Source organism: Etheostoma cragini, chromosome 5, assembly GCF_013103735.1.
Source record: "Etheostoma cragini isolate CJK2018 chromosome 5, CSU_Ecrag_1.0, whole genome shotgun sequence".
Lineage (NCBI taxonomy): Eukaryota > Metazoa > Chordata > Actinopteri > Perciformes > Percidae > Etheostoma > Etheostoma cragini.
In genome coordinates this window covers 26714615-26734490 of record NC_048411.1, presented here as the reverse complement: position 1 = coordinate 26734490, position 19876 = coordinate 26714615, and the positions used below count along the sequence as shown (strand labels likewise).

The 19876-nt window shown below is 39.8% G+C and overlaps 1 protein-coding gene across 3 annotated transcripts in view; it reads left to right on the top strand.

Moving 5' to 3' along the window:
- fras1 (Fraser extracellular matrix complex subunit 1) overlaps positions 1-19876 on the top strand; it is a 225099-nt gene that overhangs the window by 101108 nt on the left and 104115 nt on the right. For all 3 annotated transcript variants that reach the window (XM_034872870.1, XM_034872869.1, XM_034872871.1), the window contains exons 12-17: positions 319-462; positions 3074-3220; positions 14282-14425; positions 15928-16068; positions 16215-16355; positions 16709-16876. In XM_034872870.1, the coding sequence (XP_034728761.1) occupies positions 319-462; positions 3074-3220; positions 14282-14425; positions 15928-16068; positions 16215-16355; positions 16709-16876 (885 nt within the window). The remainder of the gene's footprint in view (positions 1-318; positions 463-3073; positions 3221-14281; positions 14426-15927; positions 16069-16214; positions 16356-16708; positions 16877-19876) is intronic.

Here is a 19876-nt window from a genome sequence, read left to right as displayed (position 1 = left end):
GGGGCAACTCAAATCTGACAAAGTCAAATCTGTCTGCCTCTGCTAACCGAGTTTCAGTGCAGAGCCAAATCTGATCTGATTTGCATAAAATTAAATGTCAAAATGTGTGTATTATTGAGTAAGTGTGAGAGACTTCAAGTCGTCAAGTGCCACCAACAGTGTATGTCCAGATGTATAGAATAGAACTTGCATGAAATTGGTTGCGTGTGTGTTATATTTATAACCTTTTTTTTTCATCCAGTATCCAGATTTCTGCTGTCGATGCAAACTTAATGAATAAGATTTTACAAATGTGTAAATGGAATGTGTGTTTTCCAGTCCAGTGCAATTCCGACTGCCTGTCATGCTCGGGAACTCCAGACCAATGTGAGAGCTGCAGGGACCCAAAGGCCTTCCTACATCTTGGCCGCTGTCTGTCTATCTGTCCGGCTGGCTACTACGCCGACGGACCAGTATGTGCAGGTAGGATTGTCTTTTTTTAAATATATACATCAAAATAGCGCCTTAAAAGAGTTTCTTATCTTGCCATTATCTAATTTTTACAATTCAGACAATTCTATTTGCAAATAAACTACCATGCTGGTAACAGATTCTCACAATTAGTAAATATTTTTTCCATTATTCTTTCAGTAAAGGATGATATTGTAAAGCACTTTACAATAGACAAAAGTCTGCCCCCTCTCCTCCCCCTTACAAAAAATATAGCATGTTGTTTTGATGTCCAATGTCCATCTTGTGGACACTGCAAGCTTGGTGTTCTGTGCCCGAGTTAGAATCTGCAACCCATAATAATTGCCTTTACTGGTGATGTACCTGCTGAAGTTGAGTGAAGTTCCAAAATGGAAAAATCCATCCTTGCACATCCAGACAATGTAAACTGCCAACATTTTAGAATCGGTGAGAAAACAACAAAAAATGTACCGTTGAAGGAGCGCAATAGATTTTTGTAACCTGCAGTTTGCTTAAAAATGTGCATACCTTCTGAGAATCATAACTTTAACTCAGAACAAACAAAAGTAAACGATGATAACACATTTCTTGAGCAACTTACTCTTTCCAGTGATATCGCTGATGTCCATTGAGGATAAAAAGGAGGCAATAGTAGCTCCCAATAATTTCCGATTTCTGTTATATGTTATATTTTTATGGTGACCCTGTGAAAGCCAGAGAACTTCCTTGTGATTTAGACAGCGAACGTTGGGAATCAGGTTTTGTGTCTCTCAACTATATTCCATAATACATGACCTAGTACCTGTACTCTCTGATAGCTGTAAAGAAAAGTTTGCATTTTATAGAATAGAAAGTTTCAAAAACAGGACTGCAACTGTGTCTCTGTGTAAGTGTATGTGTATTGTATCTATATTGACTTTATGTAGGATTTCCTACTCATCCTTTATTCATGTAGGCCATGTGTGTTTGAGCTTGTCGCGGATCTTGTTTGCCTGACTCCAAACCAACCACAACACCTTGACCGAGCATTGACCCGCAACAGTCACAATCTTCTTAGCATTTTCCTGCATTGAATTCCTAACATCCCATTGAACTGGTTTCCTGGTGAGCCAGTCGTTGACTGCCCACAGATATTCATGAAGTTTAAAACACCAAACACCCTGTGGCTGTAAAGCTACCAGGCACAGATAAAGGTATTAACTTTGAAGCCTAGCTTCAAATGTTGAACGGCTAAATCTGAACAGCATTTCCAAAGAAATATAAAGCGGGATACTAGGGTCCTTAATATGTGCATTGTGTGCAGATATAGCCAGGGTTATAATAACTTTATTAAACCAGGAAAGTGCCTCACTGAGTTTAAAAAGTTATTGTTCAAAAGGCCAAAATAGCAGCAGCACAATAAAGTTTAAAACATAAAATGCTGACTTATATAAGATAAAATATGAAGATAATAGTCAAAAATCATGATGACCATCTGATTATTGTACTTGACAAACAAGGTGTTGATATTGAATGATTTTGAAAAACCTGCATTGCTTTAATGACATTTCATGGCAATAAACTAATGTACTGTTAATTACTTCCATTACTGACAAAACCTAGAGACTGATCAGTAGAAACATGCTCAGGCTCCCCATGTCAATTCCACCCAGCCTAATTTCTACATTTTTGACTAAGTGCATGTAACATAAAATAAAGCTGCAAGCCTGAATTTGAATTGTTGATAAAAATCGTCCTTTCCCTTCTCCTCCTTTTCTCTCACTCCTTTTCATCTCTCTTGACATCTCATTTTCTTTTTGACTTTTTGCCTGTCTTATTTTTTTTCAAATCTGTTCTTGTCCTTCTCTCCATCTTCAACGTATCCACAATCTTTCTTTCCTCGGTTGTCAAATCTCGTCTTCCTCTCCTCTCCCTCTTCTTTCCTTTGCTATCTGTGTGAATGCATGTCTGGGGGGTTTAAAAGGGATTTAGTTGCTTTTTTCTCTCTAATCTTGAGATTTCTCATTAGAACAAGTCCATTTGAAGTCTACTCATTGCACTTTCTTTCCCCTGTCCTATATGCACCATTTTTATGTTTGTGGAGATGTCTGTAAGTAGATTACATTGCACCAAACAGTGTTTAGCTGCCAAACTGAACGATCTTTAGGAGTAAGTAGGGTGTGTATAATTGAAATATTTGGATGAAACAATGCTTGCCTCAATTCTTTGTGTAATATATTTCTATATAAATAAATTTACATTTGCTTCACATTTTAAAGCAATGTTTTTACCACATTTACCGAATGTTGCTGCTCTTTTAATCCTGATTTTGTTACAATCTCTTGTGAGTATTTGCACTGCAAAGAGTTCATTTTGCTTTTCCACTTTTTTATGTGGACATTTGTACCTTGGGTTTTCTTCTGGGACCTTTAGTTTCCCTTTACAGTTTTAGAGCAACCAGAGACACCCACAGGTTTGAATGTTACTTTACGGGGGTCTCCTTTAATGAACTGCACATCCAGATTCTCTGTGGGCTAAGCTACAACTGTCAGTCCTGAAGAAAGCTCAAAGGAATAGGAAGAGCAAATACATTTTTTAATTGAATTGAATTAATCTTTTCCTCTCTGCCTCTTCTCCTCCACAGCCTGCCAGTCATCCTGTGCCACCTGTTCCAATAGGTGGGACTGCCAGTCCTGTGGCTCCCAGCTGCCCCTGCTGAGCACTGATAGCGGCGAGTGCCTGTCTTCATGTCCTCCTGGTTCCTACCAGCACGACAACACACACTGTCGCCGTGAGTATCACAGGATGTCAGGTCACATGCCTTTTGGACGCCAGTGTCAAGGTCAGAATGGTGGTTTGGCTCAGATTTAACCACTAACAAGGTGCATAAAATGGGAAGGTAACAACAGGTTCCTGAGAAAGTCTAGCTCATTGTCTAATATTTTCATTACTCTTAAAACTTTGCTAAATTTGGGTAGAGATAAATGAAACTAGTTTCAGATGACACAAGTTTCATTTTATTCAGTTTTTCTTAATTTGAAGACTGAGAACTATAAATATGTAAATAATAATAACAATTCATTTTATTTATAATTCCCTTTACATTTTAAATACATCTATGAAGCCAGATGGATAAGTTTGCCTCTCCAAACTTTCGCTCTCTCTATTTTTCTATGCTTGGTTTCTCCAAATGTTTTTTATGCACGCTACTCTACTTCTGCTATTTAGTTCCATACTTGGCAAAACAATTGGCAAGAAATTAGAAGCCCTATATCAAATATCAAACTCTGGGCAGTGGAGCAGAAAGTGCATCCACAGTTCAGGAAACAAGCAGTTGAAAGATAAACTCTGTGTGACTTGTTTTCAGTAGATAGGTTCAGGATCTTTTTGAGGGGATGTTCTGACTGAATATTTCACGCAGTCATGAAGTAAAGCACTCTCCCTGGGGTTCAAGTATTACTGTTTCAGGGGATTTGCTGACTGTATGTCCTTTTTATTGCATGCTTGCTGAACTGTTACTTAACTTTGGCTCTGTCTCCCTGACAGAATTGTTCGAAAAATGATATAGGATTTCTGACGAGAACAAGTCTCTATTTTTTTTTTTTAATTTCTCAGGCAATGTTTGTCCCTTTGCTTCTTGATACCGCTTTTGGTGTCAGCACACAAAGTATTTCCAAAGAAACATTGTGAAAACCAATTAACACTTAAAAACTGATGTGGAATTGGAAATTGAATGGACGTGTAAATCCCAGAGTCTTTTGGCTTAAGTTTTCAGTTCTATTGTTATTCCCTCAACTGAAGCTGAGTGTGTTTTATTATCATTACTGCTGCATTAAGCTCTCTGCCTCCTGTCAATCACTTGAGACCCCCAGGACAAAAACAGAAACTCTGCCAGGAAATAATTCCTTTAAAAGAAACCAAAAGGCAGAATTGTCAAATCCACCTCTTATTTATTTTGGGGGAGGGTTAGGTCCCTTGAGTCACAGCAGCTCATTTTAAGCTAATTTTGAATCACAACTTGTGTATTTTAAAAACCAAATGAATATGATAAACCAGGGGGTGCAGCAAGAGTGACACAGGAGCATAACCTTCTACCACCACTGCAGATAACTGGGTTCTACTCTCAGCACCAACACCTCTGATTTGCTTCCACCGAAAACAATTGGATGTATTGATATTTGATATTGTATCCAATGCATTTGGCCAATGCATTCCGTCCCTTTTGCTCTACAAATGAACTGTGTACCTGCATGCAACCAAAGTCTGCTTAAGTGATTGGTCAATACTGCTCGGACTACATACAGACACCTGAGCTACCAAAATCTTGTCCTGTTGTCTCCAGATTCTGCATAGATATCGGTCGACACGTCTGTCAGCTCGGGCTGATATTGATCCTGGCATTAGTCTATTTGTTCTAATATAACTGTGATGCAAATGTAAATGTGACTTAAGTGACTGATTGGTACCTGCATTGAAGTACTTTCTATATTAAATCAAATGTCTCATTGTGTAGGGTTTTAAAGACCAAACCACAGGAGAACTAAACTAATCACAGACACAATTTAAATTCTGCAACTTACAAAAAGACATTCATTCTTGTTTTATAACCTATAGGAGATGCTGCAGTCTTAACAGTGGATAAAAGCAAGAAGGGAGGCTAGATCCCACTTTGCTAAAGCAGGATACATACACAATGAGTGCCATTGACATTGGCTGTTACTTAACCAATCTATCTTAAAGGTCTCCCAACGTTTGAAAGCCTGGACCAATAAATAGAACATGTGGCTCAGTAAGCTAAACCCCTGTGGGCATGCTAATGTACTCTGAACAGTTTCGCCATGCGCCTCCATCGGGTGGGGAAGACCTGCTGTGACTACTGGTGATGATGGCTAGATATAGAAAGAGAGAAAGAGAGGAGAGATTGGGCGAGAGAGCAGAGAGTAACCCACATGTGATCATAGTCCGATGCTGAGGCTCAATTTCACACCTTAATGAATGTAGAATTGAAATCCCGGACCTCCCACAGCAAAGCCTTAAACAGAATACACATTGCAGAAACAAGCTTTGTTTTATCTTGCCTCCATCCATCCAGCTTTGTGTACTGTATTCAGTGCAAGCTATTGTGCGAACTCAACGTGGAAATCCCACGTCATACATTTATGCTGCCTCTGTCCCGCTTTGGTGCCACATAGGCTGGCAGCATCCATAGTAAAATTCCCTTCTCATGTGTTAATCCAACATTTGCTGGGCATTAATAGTGCAGATATGTAATTCTCAAATGTTGCACAGTGAAAGCAAATTAAACCGTGGCAGCTGTTGTGCAAGAAGCCCCCTTGCATTCATCCTGCATCTATCCAGGTTTAGCAATGCAGAAATACTTTCTTCTTTAAACACAAACCGCTCATGGATCTCAGCTAACTAGTCAGCAGACCATTTCTGTTCTGTTCAACTGGCTTTGATGGGAGCAAAGCCCTTGTTTCTCTTGGAAAAAGAAAAAGAAAGAGCTGCAGTGAAACATGGGACTCCCTTGTAACTGTAAATCAGTAGGTGCTGTTAGGGTGGATTTAGCCCGAGTGAACTCCTATTCCAACGCTTGTTTACGTGTAAAAAAGAAGGTAGGAATGGGGGATGAGGTAGTGGAGATGAGAGCTGACAGCATTTATTAGTGTGTTAGGTGTTGTTTGGAAGGTGCTGTAGACAATTATAGCTTATTGTAGCATTTCTTGGCAAAGGACCAGGACCACCCGGAGTCCAGTGCGTCCCCGGAGGCCTCCATGGGGTTTTCAATAATGTTTCTGGCTCATTACTGAAGGCTTACTGCGTCTGCTTTTGCATGTAGTCAACTTCAGCTTCTTAATAGTTATGGGAGGCATTGTGCTGAAAATATTATTCTCTTTTCTATACCCCCCTCTCCTTTTTTCTGTCCTCTTTAACCCACTTCTCTGTTTTTCCTCGCCGTCTCTAATGGCTCTGTGAGAAAGACACAGTTGGCTTGTTGCACAAACTTTTACAGCTCCTAACTGGATGTTGAGTAAATCTGTCTAATACATGACACTGTTGCTAAGCTCTTCATTTTTTAAACACACCTGTTATGCTCACTTATCCAAATACATAGCCTGGCCTATAGGTTAAAGTTTACAAAAAAGTTCAAGTTGATGGTTATTGTTGTGAACATCTAGCTTTCATTGTTAAAAGAAAGAAATAGATTTGATGTGGGCCGAGGTCTGTAGTCCACTCCGACTTCTCTTACACGTTTTAGGCTACTTAAAGCCCTTTTACACTGCGCAATTTCAGCCTGTTTTAGATGAAATAAAAGAACCTGAAGACAGTTTTTGCTGTCAATCATAAGCAATGGCCCAAGATCACACTGAGAGACATGTACACCGACAGCCAATTTAAAGATTCAACAACCAAAGACAGTGTCAAAATGTATGACCATATCCTGAAAATCTGCCTGCTGCTACACAATGTGAATGTATCTGCTTAAAACAAATTTACCACAAACTCATTTCATTTAGTTTTTTTACTGTTAGCAATCTACTCCCCTATTGGATTGTTGTGTCAGAAACACCTCGTAGTTTAACAAACTGAGAGAGAGTCGAGTGACATGAGTTGATGACATGCATCCTTTTTTTCTTCTGTTTACATTGTAACAGGCTGATTCACCAGGCATTCCTTGCATTGTGTAACATGCCTCAAAACTGATACCGTACTGTCTGACACCGATTGTGAACATTGTGACGTCATTTCAGTCCTCAAGTCTATTTTCAATCTTTCTACGCTCATAACTTCAGTGATTGTGTATTGGCTTCTGAGCACTGCTTAATTGCTCATGACCTATACTCAATACTGTGCCTGAACGCATTTTGGATTAATTTTTTTTCCTCAGATGTATTCACTTCTTCTGAAAAACTGTTCATGTAAAGTTCCACAAAAGCCAGAGCGGCTGATATCCCTTTTTTTTCTCCTTTTAATGTCATGCCTACCAACTTCTCACTCTGACCTCTGTTTCATTCTAAAAGGAGTTAGATGCAAGAATAGTAACCTGTCTTTTAAGGCAGTTTATAAACTGCCTTCTGGATTTAGTTTGTTTAGCTTTTCATGCTGACAAACATTTTAATTTCACTCAGAGTATCTTACATTCAGTGAGATTATATAAAGGCCGGCACTATATTTACTCCGGATCTCTGAAAATAAATGCTGCTGTTGGCTTCTTTTTTTTCTTCTTTTTTTTTAGGCATTTTCAACCTTTTTTATTTTTGACAGGACAGCTAAAGATATGAAAGGGAGAGAGAGGGGGAATGACATGCACTAAAGGGCCACAGGTCGGAGCCAAACCTGGGCCCGCCGCACCGAGGAGCAAACCTCTATACATGGACGCCCGCTCAACCAACTGTGCTAGCCGAGCGCCCTGATGCAACGTTTCTATTCATGATGCCATCACTGCTGTTCTATCAAGACCTCTCATTCACACTCTCCATTCATTGAGAGAGCTATATTGTATTTATTTGTTGAAGTAGAAGACCTTTTGGCATTGACACTGTGCTTTTGTTAGTTATGATTTTTACAGCTCAGAGTCTTTGCTTTATAAAGTCTCAAGAAGGCCGTGAAAGATTTATTCAATACTAGATTGATTGCATTTAAAAAAAAATCTGTCATCTAAATTTTGTATTTTAGTTTTACTGTGAATGTGGCATTTAGGAGCAAATGTGAATGTGAAGAGCGTAATTCTCCCTGACCTTATCACCCTCCCAACAACATTAAACCCAACAACATTGCCTTAGTGGAATAAAATGTGTCCCTCAGTGTGGAGGTCATAAAGCCAATGTTGCTTTCTGAGCAAATTATGCAGTTTAGCTTTGAGTTTGGTGAATACGATTTTGTTCTTTCTTCATACTGTTTTGAAGTCCAAACGAACAATGTGCTTCCTTGTTGCTTTATGTGCAATATTGGTCATATTGTAGTCATAGTCATGTTTTTGTGCTGGTTTGCAGCTTCTGAAATACAAGTTGAGATATAGGCTTTTTTGCGGTTAGTGACCAGGTATCACGATAACGGGAAAAAAAAAACATTCACATGCAAACCTGATTCAATTTTTGATTCCATTCCAATAATGGTGATTTTCAGAAAAAAAGCTCCCATTTGATTTATTTATTTTACACTTTTCCTCTTTGCAAAGCTGCTTTTTTCCGTGCTCAGTTTAATTGCTGAATCTCTCATCCCATCTCGATTTATCACTCAAGGTTTCATGGGGTGGTGTGAACCGCCACAGCACAGTAATCGTGCCCCCGCCCGTCCCCGAAGGATAGGAAGTGAAGATTATCTGCTGCACCGTGTGACTGTGCATTCATCTCAACCTCCCCTGGTTTATGCAGAGTAGGCTTTAGAGGAGGTTTTTGGCAACTGGCCTGCTAGGATTACATTTGTTGATAACTGTGTGCTTCAGGCTGCACAGAAAAATAAATTGCTTTCCTGCAAGGGGCAAGGTAAAGGACATGTAATCCCCTTGTTGGCCATAACCATTTTAGAGGAGGAGGAAAAGGTGTGTGTGTGTGTGTGTGTGTGTGTGTGTGTGTGTGTGTGGTGACCCACTCATAGATTTAGTCTTATCTTTTACAGAATGCTTGTAGATGATGCTTCTACTCTCTCTGCATATATATAGTTGTGGTTGATCAAAATATTTTTGATTGTTTATGAATGAATGAATTTTAAAGACCATCTCTGGATCTTTAGCACACTGAGAAGAAGAAGAAGAAGAAGAAGAAGAAGAAGAGGTCAGCTGGAAAGAGAAACATTGAAATTGAACCAATGAACAAAAGGCTTGAGAAAAATGGAGACACTCACACAGAGAGAAAGAGAGATGACAAGAAATCCAATGTGAAACTCGAGAAAGGGCAGAGGCAAGTAAAAGCATGTGACAGAGAAAAGAGAGCATCATGTAAAGAGAGAGTGTGGTGAGGTGTCCAACTTCAGAAGCATACAGCGAGAGAGAGAGAGATGCAATGGTTACCAAACAGTTTAGCAACAAAATGACAAGCTTTCTACATTTACTGTGCTTTCACAGTGAAAAGTTCGATTTACAATTTCAACTCCTGACACGAAGAACAAAAAATGGAGAGGATATTTTTGAGACCAACGGCGCTAAAATCTGTTCATTATTTCTTCAAATACAAACACAACTAACACAACTGACAACACTAACGTAACCGTAACGTTAGCTAGCTTGTAACCTTAACATTACGACCGAAAACAAACACAAAGACATGAAACACCAAACATTATTCAACGTTACAAGGATCAACGTAAGAATAACGTTAATTACAGGGAAAAAAAACTACCGTTGGTCCGAGTGAATGGATGCGGCGATAGAGGACGGCTCTGCTATCAGCCATCCAACGTTACCGGTAAAAGATACCGACATGACGCTTTTGCCCCCGAACACGGATACGAGATCCAGTATCCTGGCCATGTGACTTCTTACAACATAGGAAGTCCTTACAAACAAAAGCCCTCCAGGACTCACCTGAGAGGATCATTGCAGATTTTACAATGAAAGGAAACTGTAGGGTCAAAAGCAACCTGCTTTTCTTCACCCATCCTCCTCCTGCCTGGCATGCAGCCTTTTGTGAAATCTTCAACCGTGTTAAGAAGAATGGAAACGGTAAAGGAAGACAAATTACAGTCTACGAGGAATACCCCAGCTGTCCCACCCTTATTATCAACATTTATCACAATGGCACAATCATGATCAAGGGATTAGAAAATATAGCCTGGATAATTTTTACAAAACAAAAAAGAAGAAGAAAAGAAACAGACAACAGGCAGAAACCCCAGATAGACCAGCCGTCCACAGCAGCAGTCATGTGACCTCCTCTCCTCACTCCAAATCTAACAAATATAAAGAGGAAAAGAAAAGAAAAAAATATTAGTGGTGAAAAAGGGTTTGATAATGATTGTAAAAAGCTAAGGAAAGAACTAAGACATGTATTGAATCAGAAACAATTCAATTCAATTCAATTCAATTTTATTTATAGTATCAATTCATAACAAGAGTTATCTCAAGACACTTTACAGATAGACCACACTCCATAATTTACAAGGACCCAACAGTTCTAGTAGTCTCCTCCAGAGCAAGCAACAGTGCAACAGTGGCGAGGAAAAACTTCCTTTAAGGCAGAAACCTCGGTCAGACCCAGGCTCTTGGTAGGCGGTGTCTGACGACCGGTTGGGGTTAGAATGAAGAGTGGAAATAACAAAAATAGAAAGAAATAGTAGTTGGTAGCAGTTCTTTGTAGTAGTTCATGGCATGGCAGGACGCTGTGCAGCATTACAAGGCACAGCAGGACGTAGCAGGGCACTGCAGTGTAGCAGTAGAACATGGCATCACAGAACGTGGAGCGGGACCAAGGCGAAAGATGCTACCCTGATTTTGGAGCCTCCCTGATCCAAGGGAACATGCTGGGGATAAAAGAACATAAGGACTCCGGGGAATGACTCCCCAGAGCTAGGTTAGTAACAAGCATTTCTGGGACATGGATGCACATACATGAAAAGATAGAAAGATAGAAAGATAGAGGAGAGAGGAGCTCAGTGTATCAAAAGAAGTCCCCAGCTATCTAAAACTATTACAGCAAAACCAAGAGAGACATTTTTTATATTCTTGATTATATGATAGATAAATCTGACAACTCTGACGAGAAGCAGGTGGGCCGGGAAAGGCGGACGCTGCAACTCCTCACTCCCTTACAATATTCAATTATATGCCCTAACTATAAGCTTTATCAAAGCATAACCGAGCAAAACAGAGCTCTCTAAGCAAAATAAACAAACTGTATGCCTTCTTTATGGAAAAACTCTTGAACCAAGGACTGATAACACCAATCCCCAAAAATGGAAACAAGTTTGACCCACATAACTTCAGAGTAATTAATGTGACCAGTAACCTGGCAAAACTATTCCGCGGGATTATTAATTGCAGAATCTTACAATTCATTAGTGAACACAATATCCTGAGTAAAAGTCAAATTGAATTCCTCTCCATATATCGCACATCCAGACCACAGCTTTACTCTCCACACCTTCACTGACAAACAATTAAACCAGAACAAAGGACAAATATTCTCATGTTTAGTAGACTTTAAAAAAGCATTTGATTCAATTTGGCATGATGGTCTTTTCTATAAATTGATTGAAAGGGGTATTGGAGGAAAAACATATGATGTCATAACATCTATGTATACAAACAACCAGTGGTCAGTTAAAATTGGCCACCAACAAACACATGAAAAAAGTGAAACAGGGATGCTGCCTCTCCCCGCTGACAATGAGAGAAATGTGTGTGTATGTGTATGTTTGATTAAACAGAAAAATATGTTGTGTTCCTGGTGGGTAATGTGTGTTTTCTTGATGATAAAGAGACGCACGCAGAGAGAGTCAGAGAAGATATCAACCTGTCTGTCTAAAAGATCATCAGGGATCAGGAAATTTATCTCGAGCTCCTTCCCACTAACTTTTTGTGATAAAATATTAGTTTGACTTCTGGCATCTTGCCTTAATTGAGTGAGATAATCAGTTGCATTCAAGTTAATCATCCTGCTGTGTACATTTACATTCTGCGTTCCCTTCCGTTCCTCAACCTCTTATCACCTATTGACTTTCACTTTTTTGTCTTTGTCCTTTCCCATCTTAATTGTTGACCTCATATACACTTCCTTTTTTCACCTACATATCTCTGTCTAGCTTATTGTATTTATATAAAAATGAGCTTGTATTTTCAGGAGATGATGAATACATTTGGAGATTGTGGAGCATGTATCTAATTTGGAGCAGGATATTCTACATATTTAAAACTAAATACTTCCAGAGATCCAAAGAAAACCAATAAGAATGTCAGAGTTTATCACTGCCTTTTAGCAATGCAGTTTTATTTATGTAATACATATATTTTTAATATAAGTATATTATTTAACTGAATTTTCATGGAAGAACTACCAAGTTTCTTGAGCCCTTCGGAGTTCCGCAAGGCTCTCCTAAGATTTAGGTTTGAAGTTGTTTTTTTTATAGCTATTTGCGATGCCAATCTCACTGAGGTTCAGAGAAATTCATCTAACATCAGAAAAATCTGTGCCTTTTACACTGTTTAGAACCAACCAGAGGTGCCGTCAGCATGTCAGCATTTTCAAACTCACTGCCAATCAAATGTCTGCCTTCGGTTTTCCAAAGATTTGTTTATTCAACGTTGTGTGACACTGAGGCCTGTGCCCATAAAGATTAACAAACAGGAAAGAAAGTTTGGTAGAAAGTGGTCTATACTGGATGTAACTGCTTTAGATCTGGTACTGCATATATGTACATTTGTTTGAAGGAAAGGCACAATGAATGAGTTCACATCCATTGTACTCCTTACAGAAATGTTAAAGGTCCCATGGCATGAAAATGTCACTTTATGAGGTTTTTTGACATTAATATGCGTTCCCCCAGCCTGCCTGTGGTTCCCCAGTGGCTAGAAATGGCAATAGCTGTAAACAGAGTCCTGGGTATCTTGCTTCTGCTTTTTATAAAATGAAAGCTCAGATAGGCCGATCTAGAATCTTAGGAGCAAGGTTACCTCCCCCTTTTCTCTGCTTTGCCCGCCCAGAATATCAAAAGGGTTGATCCATTCATCAACCTGTCTTCCCATTTAAAACCCTCAAACAAAAACGGTTTCAAGAATGCAGCCAGAGGGGAAACCCAGACTTTTAACAAGCCTTTTAGGAAGGAACAAATCTACCAACTAATCTAGGAACTAATCTGTCAACATTTCAGGGCTCATTAAGAAAGAAACATACTTTTCTAATACACAACGGCAGTTCTGGAACAAAACGGCAGCAGCTTGTGAATGTGCACCACAAATCTGGTGCAAGTTGGGAAGTAAACAGCCTTGTCAGTGCTAAAATTAGCAGTATCAGAGCCAGCGTTGTCACAGCACACCTATGTTTTCCTTATAGTTTGTTTTCTGTCTCTTTTTTTGTGCCATCTGGCTTCAGGCTGTGGGCCGCTGGGAAATCATGTGTTGACTAACCAGTGGTATTGAAATAGGTTTTTAGAGTACACGCACACACACACACACACACACACACACACACACACACACACACACACACACACACACACACACACACAGTGTGAAGGCGTATGCAAAGACACAGAAATAGACAATCTTTTTTTTGACAAAACAAGATTAATTAACTGGAATTATTATGAGTTTTCTTGTGTGTGTGTGTATCCTGGTTTATTTTGTTCTTTCGCTCACACGCACACCACATATTGTATATAAACACACTCACTTGGCAGACACACATTTTTACATAGACTCCCCACATAGCTCACCTCACTCCAGCCTCCTGCTCAAACAGTTGTCAAGGTTATTAGTGGTGGCCTTACTGGTGCTCATAAAATACAGCCAATAGGGAGAGTAAGCACACACACGCTTTTACAACCTTACAATTTCAATTAATGTTTAAAGCATATTAAGGTATTAATGTTCCTCCCACCTTCCAGGCATAGATTTTGGTAATCCATAACAATGACCACGATGATTCATTTTATTGTTGTGAAAGTGACATTATTGTCACGTTCTAATGGAGTTGAAAGTGGACATGGTTTAAAGGATGGTCACGTTTATTGCATCATGTATATATATATAATGATTTCCTGGAAAATAATGGAAACTGGCTGAACCCTAGTGTATGTAATGTGCACTAAGTGGGCTTAGACATACATACAAGTGTTATTATTTAAGACCATTTAACACTCACAATATACTGTAAATAGATGCTTGCAGTTAACGTTTGTCTTCTATTCTTTCCACCAGGCTGTCATGAAGACTGCTCAGAGTGCCGTGGGCCAGCACAGCAGGAGTGCGTGTCATGTTCGGACCCGGCTGCCTTGCTCAAAGACGGGGAATGTGTTCCTGACTGTGGCGCTGGTTTCTACAGTCAAGAAGGCATCTGCTACGGTAAAGTTGACACATTCACACGCATTCATTATTTTATTGTTTCTGCATTGCATTATGATCTATTTTCTGCTGCTGTGGGTACACTATTTGGACTCTGGAATAACAGAAGTTTTATTCTGAAATATGTGTACAAAATGGCACAAATCTTTCCTTTTGTTTACCTGAGAATCTTCAAATTGCAGGAGAAAATTTCATTTTTATCATCTTAATATTACTTCATTTTCTTTGAATGTTAAAATGTAAAAATAAGGTACACATTCTCAATTTCCCTATCTATAACAGGAAACATAGAGTTCAATTCTAAAACCTTAAAATGGACAAATATATGTTAGGCTACAAAAAAAAGCAGATACAGAATAAACCAGTGTGCTTTTATTTGAAGAAAAAGTTTAAGAGGAAGAGAAACTTACAAAACGACAGTTATGCATCTGAAAAGTGTTCACTTTGCAGCTTCACTTTAGGTGGAGTGAAAGTTGATATGTAAACAGACAAAATGTGCCGATGCAGTAAACAGAAAATAGGTTTATTGTTTGCGGTCATCTGGAGGTGAAGGTTTGTTTGGGCTTGTTTTTTTTAGCCTCCCGATGGAGCTTCTTGCCAGCATCCACTTCACATGGTGCCAAAATCATAAGTCAGCAGTACCTAGCAAACAAATAATTTTAAAAAAGTATAGTAATTAGCAGTTCTCTCTTGCACTAATGAGGATTCAGACGCTCTTTGAATAAGGGGATCCTGTATGAATATGGATGGTTTCTATTTTTGAGTGGTTAGATGAAGAAGAGCAAGAATAGGCCTCTCTCGGGTGATGGTGAAGATAGCAGCACAGAGCTAAGCTCTTTCTTTGGTTAATAGCACCTTGGTGGGGGGGACGGGGGGCGCTCTTTTAGAAAATGTTGAAAACCTGGGGAGCTTGGAAAAAGGTCAAATCCATTAGAACTCGCCAGTTTGGGCTTTAGATTGAGGTCGGGTTTAAAATGTCACCCAGAGAGAGAGCTGAAGGGGTTTTGAAGATCTCATTTTTTTCTCCTCGGGGCATCGTGGGTTAGATTTTATGCTTCTCTATTTTTGTCCCCTCCAGCGTGCCGTAGGAATAGCTCTCACTGATTTCAGCCTCTGTTTAGATGGAAGCAAAGATCTGTTTGAGCATGTGTGCTCAAATGTGCATCAATAATAACAATAATAGCACACACTCACACACATAAAAAACCCACACCCTAAATTGGGAATTAATTTCTTTTGTTTTATGGGCAGATTTTGACTTTTTAAAGACTTAGAATTTTGTTATCTTATCAATAAAAAAATAAAAAATAAAAATAAATATTGTACTTGGCCAACAATTGAAACAAAAAGTTGCACTACAGTGCCTTCCGTGACGGTACTCACTAAGTGACAAAATGAGACTCAGCACACCTCACAGACTCGTTAGAAGACTTTGCTTGAGCACAATGCATTTTATCATGTTGACCGTGACAGAAGTCATTAACACTTGCTTCGGTTCACAGCCTGTGATTTGTCCTGTGCCTCCTGTTTCCCTGACAACCCCAAGTGCATGAGCTGCCTCCCAGGGACTGCTTTGCATCATGGGAAATGTATTTCCCAGTGTCCAGCTCAGCATTACCTGGACAACCACAGCAGATGCAGAGGTAGGCTAACTCTTCAACACATATGCTACAGAGCTGTAATTATAGTGCTTTTCACGTAACATGACATAAACGAGCGAAAGTATTAGCCATCTTTAAAAAGAAAGTTCTAGGTTAGTTCCACCCTTGCTCTCTCTTGTTCTCCTCAGCCTGCCACAGCTCCTGTGCTTCCTGTTGGGGTCCTTCTGTATCCCAGTGTACCTCGTGTCCAGATGAGCGCCTTCTTCACCAGGGCCAGTGTGTGGAGGCCTGTGGGGAGGGACTCTACTCCCAGGACAACATCTGCCACAGTAAGATCTTATATCTTTGCATTTTCAAGATTATACAAATAAATACATTTTCATGTTAATCTGCACCCCGGGCACCCCCGGGCCAGCCTCCATAGGCAGGCTTTCCAGGCATGTTGGCTGGGAGGAGGCCTCGGGGAAGACCCAGGACTATGTGGAGAGATTATATCTCCACCCAAGCCTGGGAACGCCTTGGGATCCCCCAGTCAGAGCGGGCTAATGTGGCTGGGGAAAGGGAAGTTTGGGGTACCCTGCTGAAGCTGCTGCCCCCCGCGACCCGACCCTGGATAAGCGCATGACGATGGATTGATGAACGTCAATCTGCTCTTTTGACTTCTCATCTCCCCTGCTTTTAGATTGTCATCCCTCATGCCGTTCCTGTGTGGGACCCTTGGCCTCAGACTGCCTCCGCTGTCTGAAACCAGAGGAAGCCCTCCTGCCGCAATCCACTCACCACCAGCACGGCATTTGCACAGCCGGATGTCCTGCACACAGTTTCCTGGATTACACGCAGACATGCAGAGGTGAGTAGCTAAGGCTTAATTTGCTCCTTTATTTGGGAGGATCAGTATCAGCAAGACTGAGCGAGGATGTCTCTGCTGTTCCTGGGCATGGCTGTTAATTAGTTACCACCCAAATAGCGAGCCAAGCATCAGTCGCTTTGGGTTTTAAAACAGAACAAAGGTAATCATTAACACTAAAGTCTTTTGTTCAAACCCAATGAAAGCCAAGCAAAGTTCAATTAGAACACAAAGCAAAATCCGTCTAATAATTTGACTTATCTGTAGTGATAATGATGATTTTTGCTTCAACTATGTGCAGATTTTCACCTTGTTAACTGATATCTGACAAAATAATTTGTTAATCATTTTAGGCTCTAGAAACTTGCAGTACACATGTAGTAAAGTCTACTGTAAAGGTTATTTGTTTTTTGCTTGAAGGTATTACATCAAGAGAGTCCACACACACAGGATACTCTATATCCTGTGTGTGTGGACTTTCTTGATGTAATACTGTTGGAGAAGGAATATGTGTGTGGAGACAGCTGATTAGGTTGTTTGTGAGTGTGAAATTGTGCATGTAATGGGCTAATTTTTTAGGTTGGTTTTAGGTTTCAGGGGATAGTATGTCAAGTCAGAATAATTCACCCACCTGCCATCAGAGACACACACACGCACCAATGCAACTACTTGACAGTATGCCAGAGGATGTTTTTATTTTTTATTCTTAAACTGAATCGGGCCAACAGCGAAAAGGAAAAGGGAGATAGAAAGACTGTAATCACGTTGGTTTACCTCCCTTGTACCTCTAACTGTGTGCTGTGAAATTCTATATTTTTACCGCAATCACTGCTCTGCTATCGTCTTACCTCCCTGTTTTGTCTTTGTACCCACTGACCGTACTGCATTCAGTATTTGGCAAAGAGAAGAATACTTGTCCTTTCTGCTCACTCTTTCCCGAGCACACCCAAGTCATTTGCCAATGCTGGTTTTTTATTTAGCTCTTCTTTTTGTCTCTCAGCTTATCTACTTATCATCTGCCAGAGCTGCTGTTACCTGAAATAAGATAAAGCCCATGTTGCCAAACAGTTGTTGTGTACATTAAGGTTGAATTTGAGGTATTTAGTTGACATCATGAGACTTTCAAGTGCGTTATTAACATTGGTTTAGGGAAAGACTGTGGTTGCTGGCTAAAAGAAACCAGCATAGACTGTTTGCAGGAAACAGCGATATCACTGAGGAAGATGTAAGATACAAGAGTTATAGGTACATGCAGTGTTGCAGTATCAATTGTTGATGTAGTCAACAGACATACCTGGACTCTCGGGAAATTAAAACAGAAAACAAAGCTTTAGTACAGCATGCACTTTTGTACTACACTTGAAACTGGACTAGGGGTGTGGGTCTAAGGATGCTTTTGTTGCCTTTCTTAATTTTTAGGATTTTATTCTGTCAAAAAACAAATATGAAGAATTTGGTTAGGTTTTAGTGGGATTTCTCACAGCATTGCATTCTGTTTACAGTCACTGAGCAGCTGTGTTACAAGGTGGCTGAGAGAATACGTCAATTACAAGGTGCTCTGAGGAATGTTTTTATAGTGTCTAGTTAGCTTGTTGGTTCCCGGTTTTTAAAGCTTGGAAACATTGTAATTTGTTGCTTCTGTTGTTGGTACTTTATCCTCCACTTCCTGTGTTCTTTCCTTATGTGAGGATAGTGAGAGAGATTAAAAACCTTGCTAGTTTTCCGGCAGTCACAGTAGTTCCTAAATTGAAGTTTGCAGCCCATTTTGGGTCACAAAATGATTCTACTTGAGACAAATTAGTTGTCTTGATTTTTACCTTTTGAATATTGGATATTTAGAAACCTCTGGGCTCCTTTTTAAAAAAATACATCAAGTCAGCCTGAATACAGAAAGCCAAATTCTTCATTCACACTGGAGTAGTCTGCAAATTGAATGCATCTTGTATACTGAATCTGTATCACTTTTGATTTTAAAGATAGTGAACCTGAAGCCATTTAGATTGTAGCGTGATTTGTCTCCTCACCACAGTTTACTTTTAAGTTTAGAACTGGCAAAGCACAGATGAAAATTGTGTTTACTCTACCTGGATTGAATAGCCGTTAGCAGTATTGGATTCCCTTAATTGGAAGAGACAATTACAAATCGATGAGTAGGTGTTGGATTGGAGCGTTCTCTTAAAACCTATTCATCTAGGTGTTAAGAGGACGCCAGGGTGTTAAACTGGGGGTTTAAGGTCAGGTTAAAGGCTATTGTCTCTATTGAAAATGGTTTGTAGTAAGCAAATATTTACAAGAGTTATCGAATCGAAGAAGAAACACCAGATTGACCAGCAAAAAGAGTCCATTTTGGTTAGGTGTGACTTAAAAGGGGAATAGGACAATAAAATGTGCCTTGAACTGCATGTTTAGAGAGGTGGTTTAAATTATATTTCAGCATGTAATATTGGATCTTTTGCGGTTTTTCTGCTCACACTTTGGAAAAATGTGTTTGTCATACAGAAAATTGGATTTGAACTGCTTGTCACAGCAGAGAGTCACTTCGTACATCAGCTATTGTGTCTGCCACTTTTCTTTCACTCTAAGCTTCCTAAATTAGGCTTGACAAAGTGAGCTGAGGATCAACTTGATAAATGACGTCTCATTAAATCTCTATTCACAGTAATATATAGAGCATTTGGTCCATTGTGCCTCTATTCTAAGTTACAAAGGTTTCCCTCAGTGGAGTGTCAGTGGGTTCAGGTGTACGACTGAGAACAATGGAGGCTATTGTATGTACGTGCATGCGTGCGTGTGTGATGCTCTGACAGATACTCAGACCACCTCAGCAACTACTGTCCTGGAGCGGAGGAAGAAGGCATGAAAACATGCACATTAGACTCACAGGCTCCAGCCTTTAGGTACACACACACACACATGCAGTGAGGTACACATTAATGGCGGTTTTCCACTGCGTGGTATCTACTCGACTCGCCTCGGGTCTACTCGCTTTTTTTGGTTTTCCAT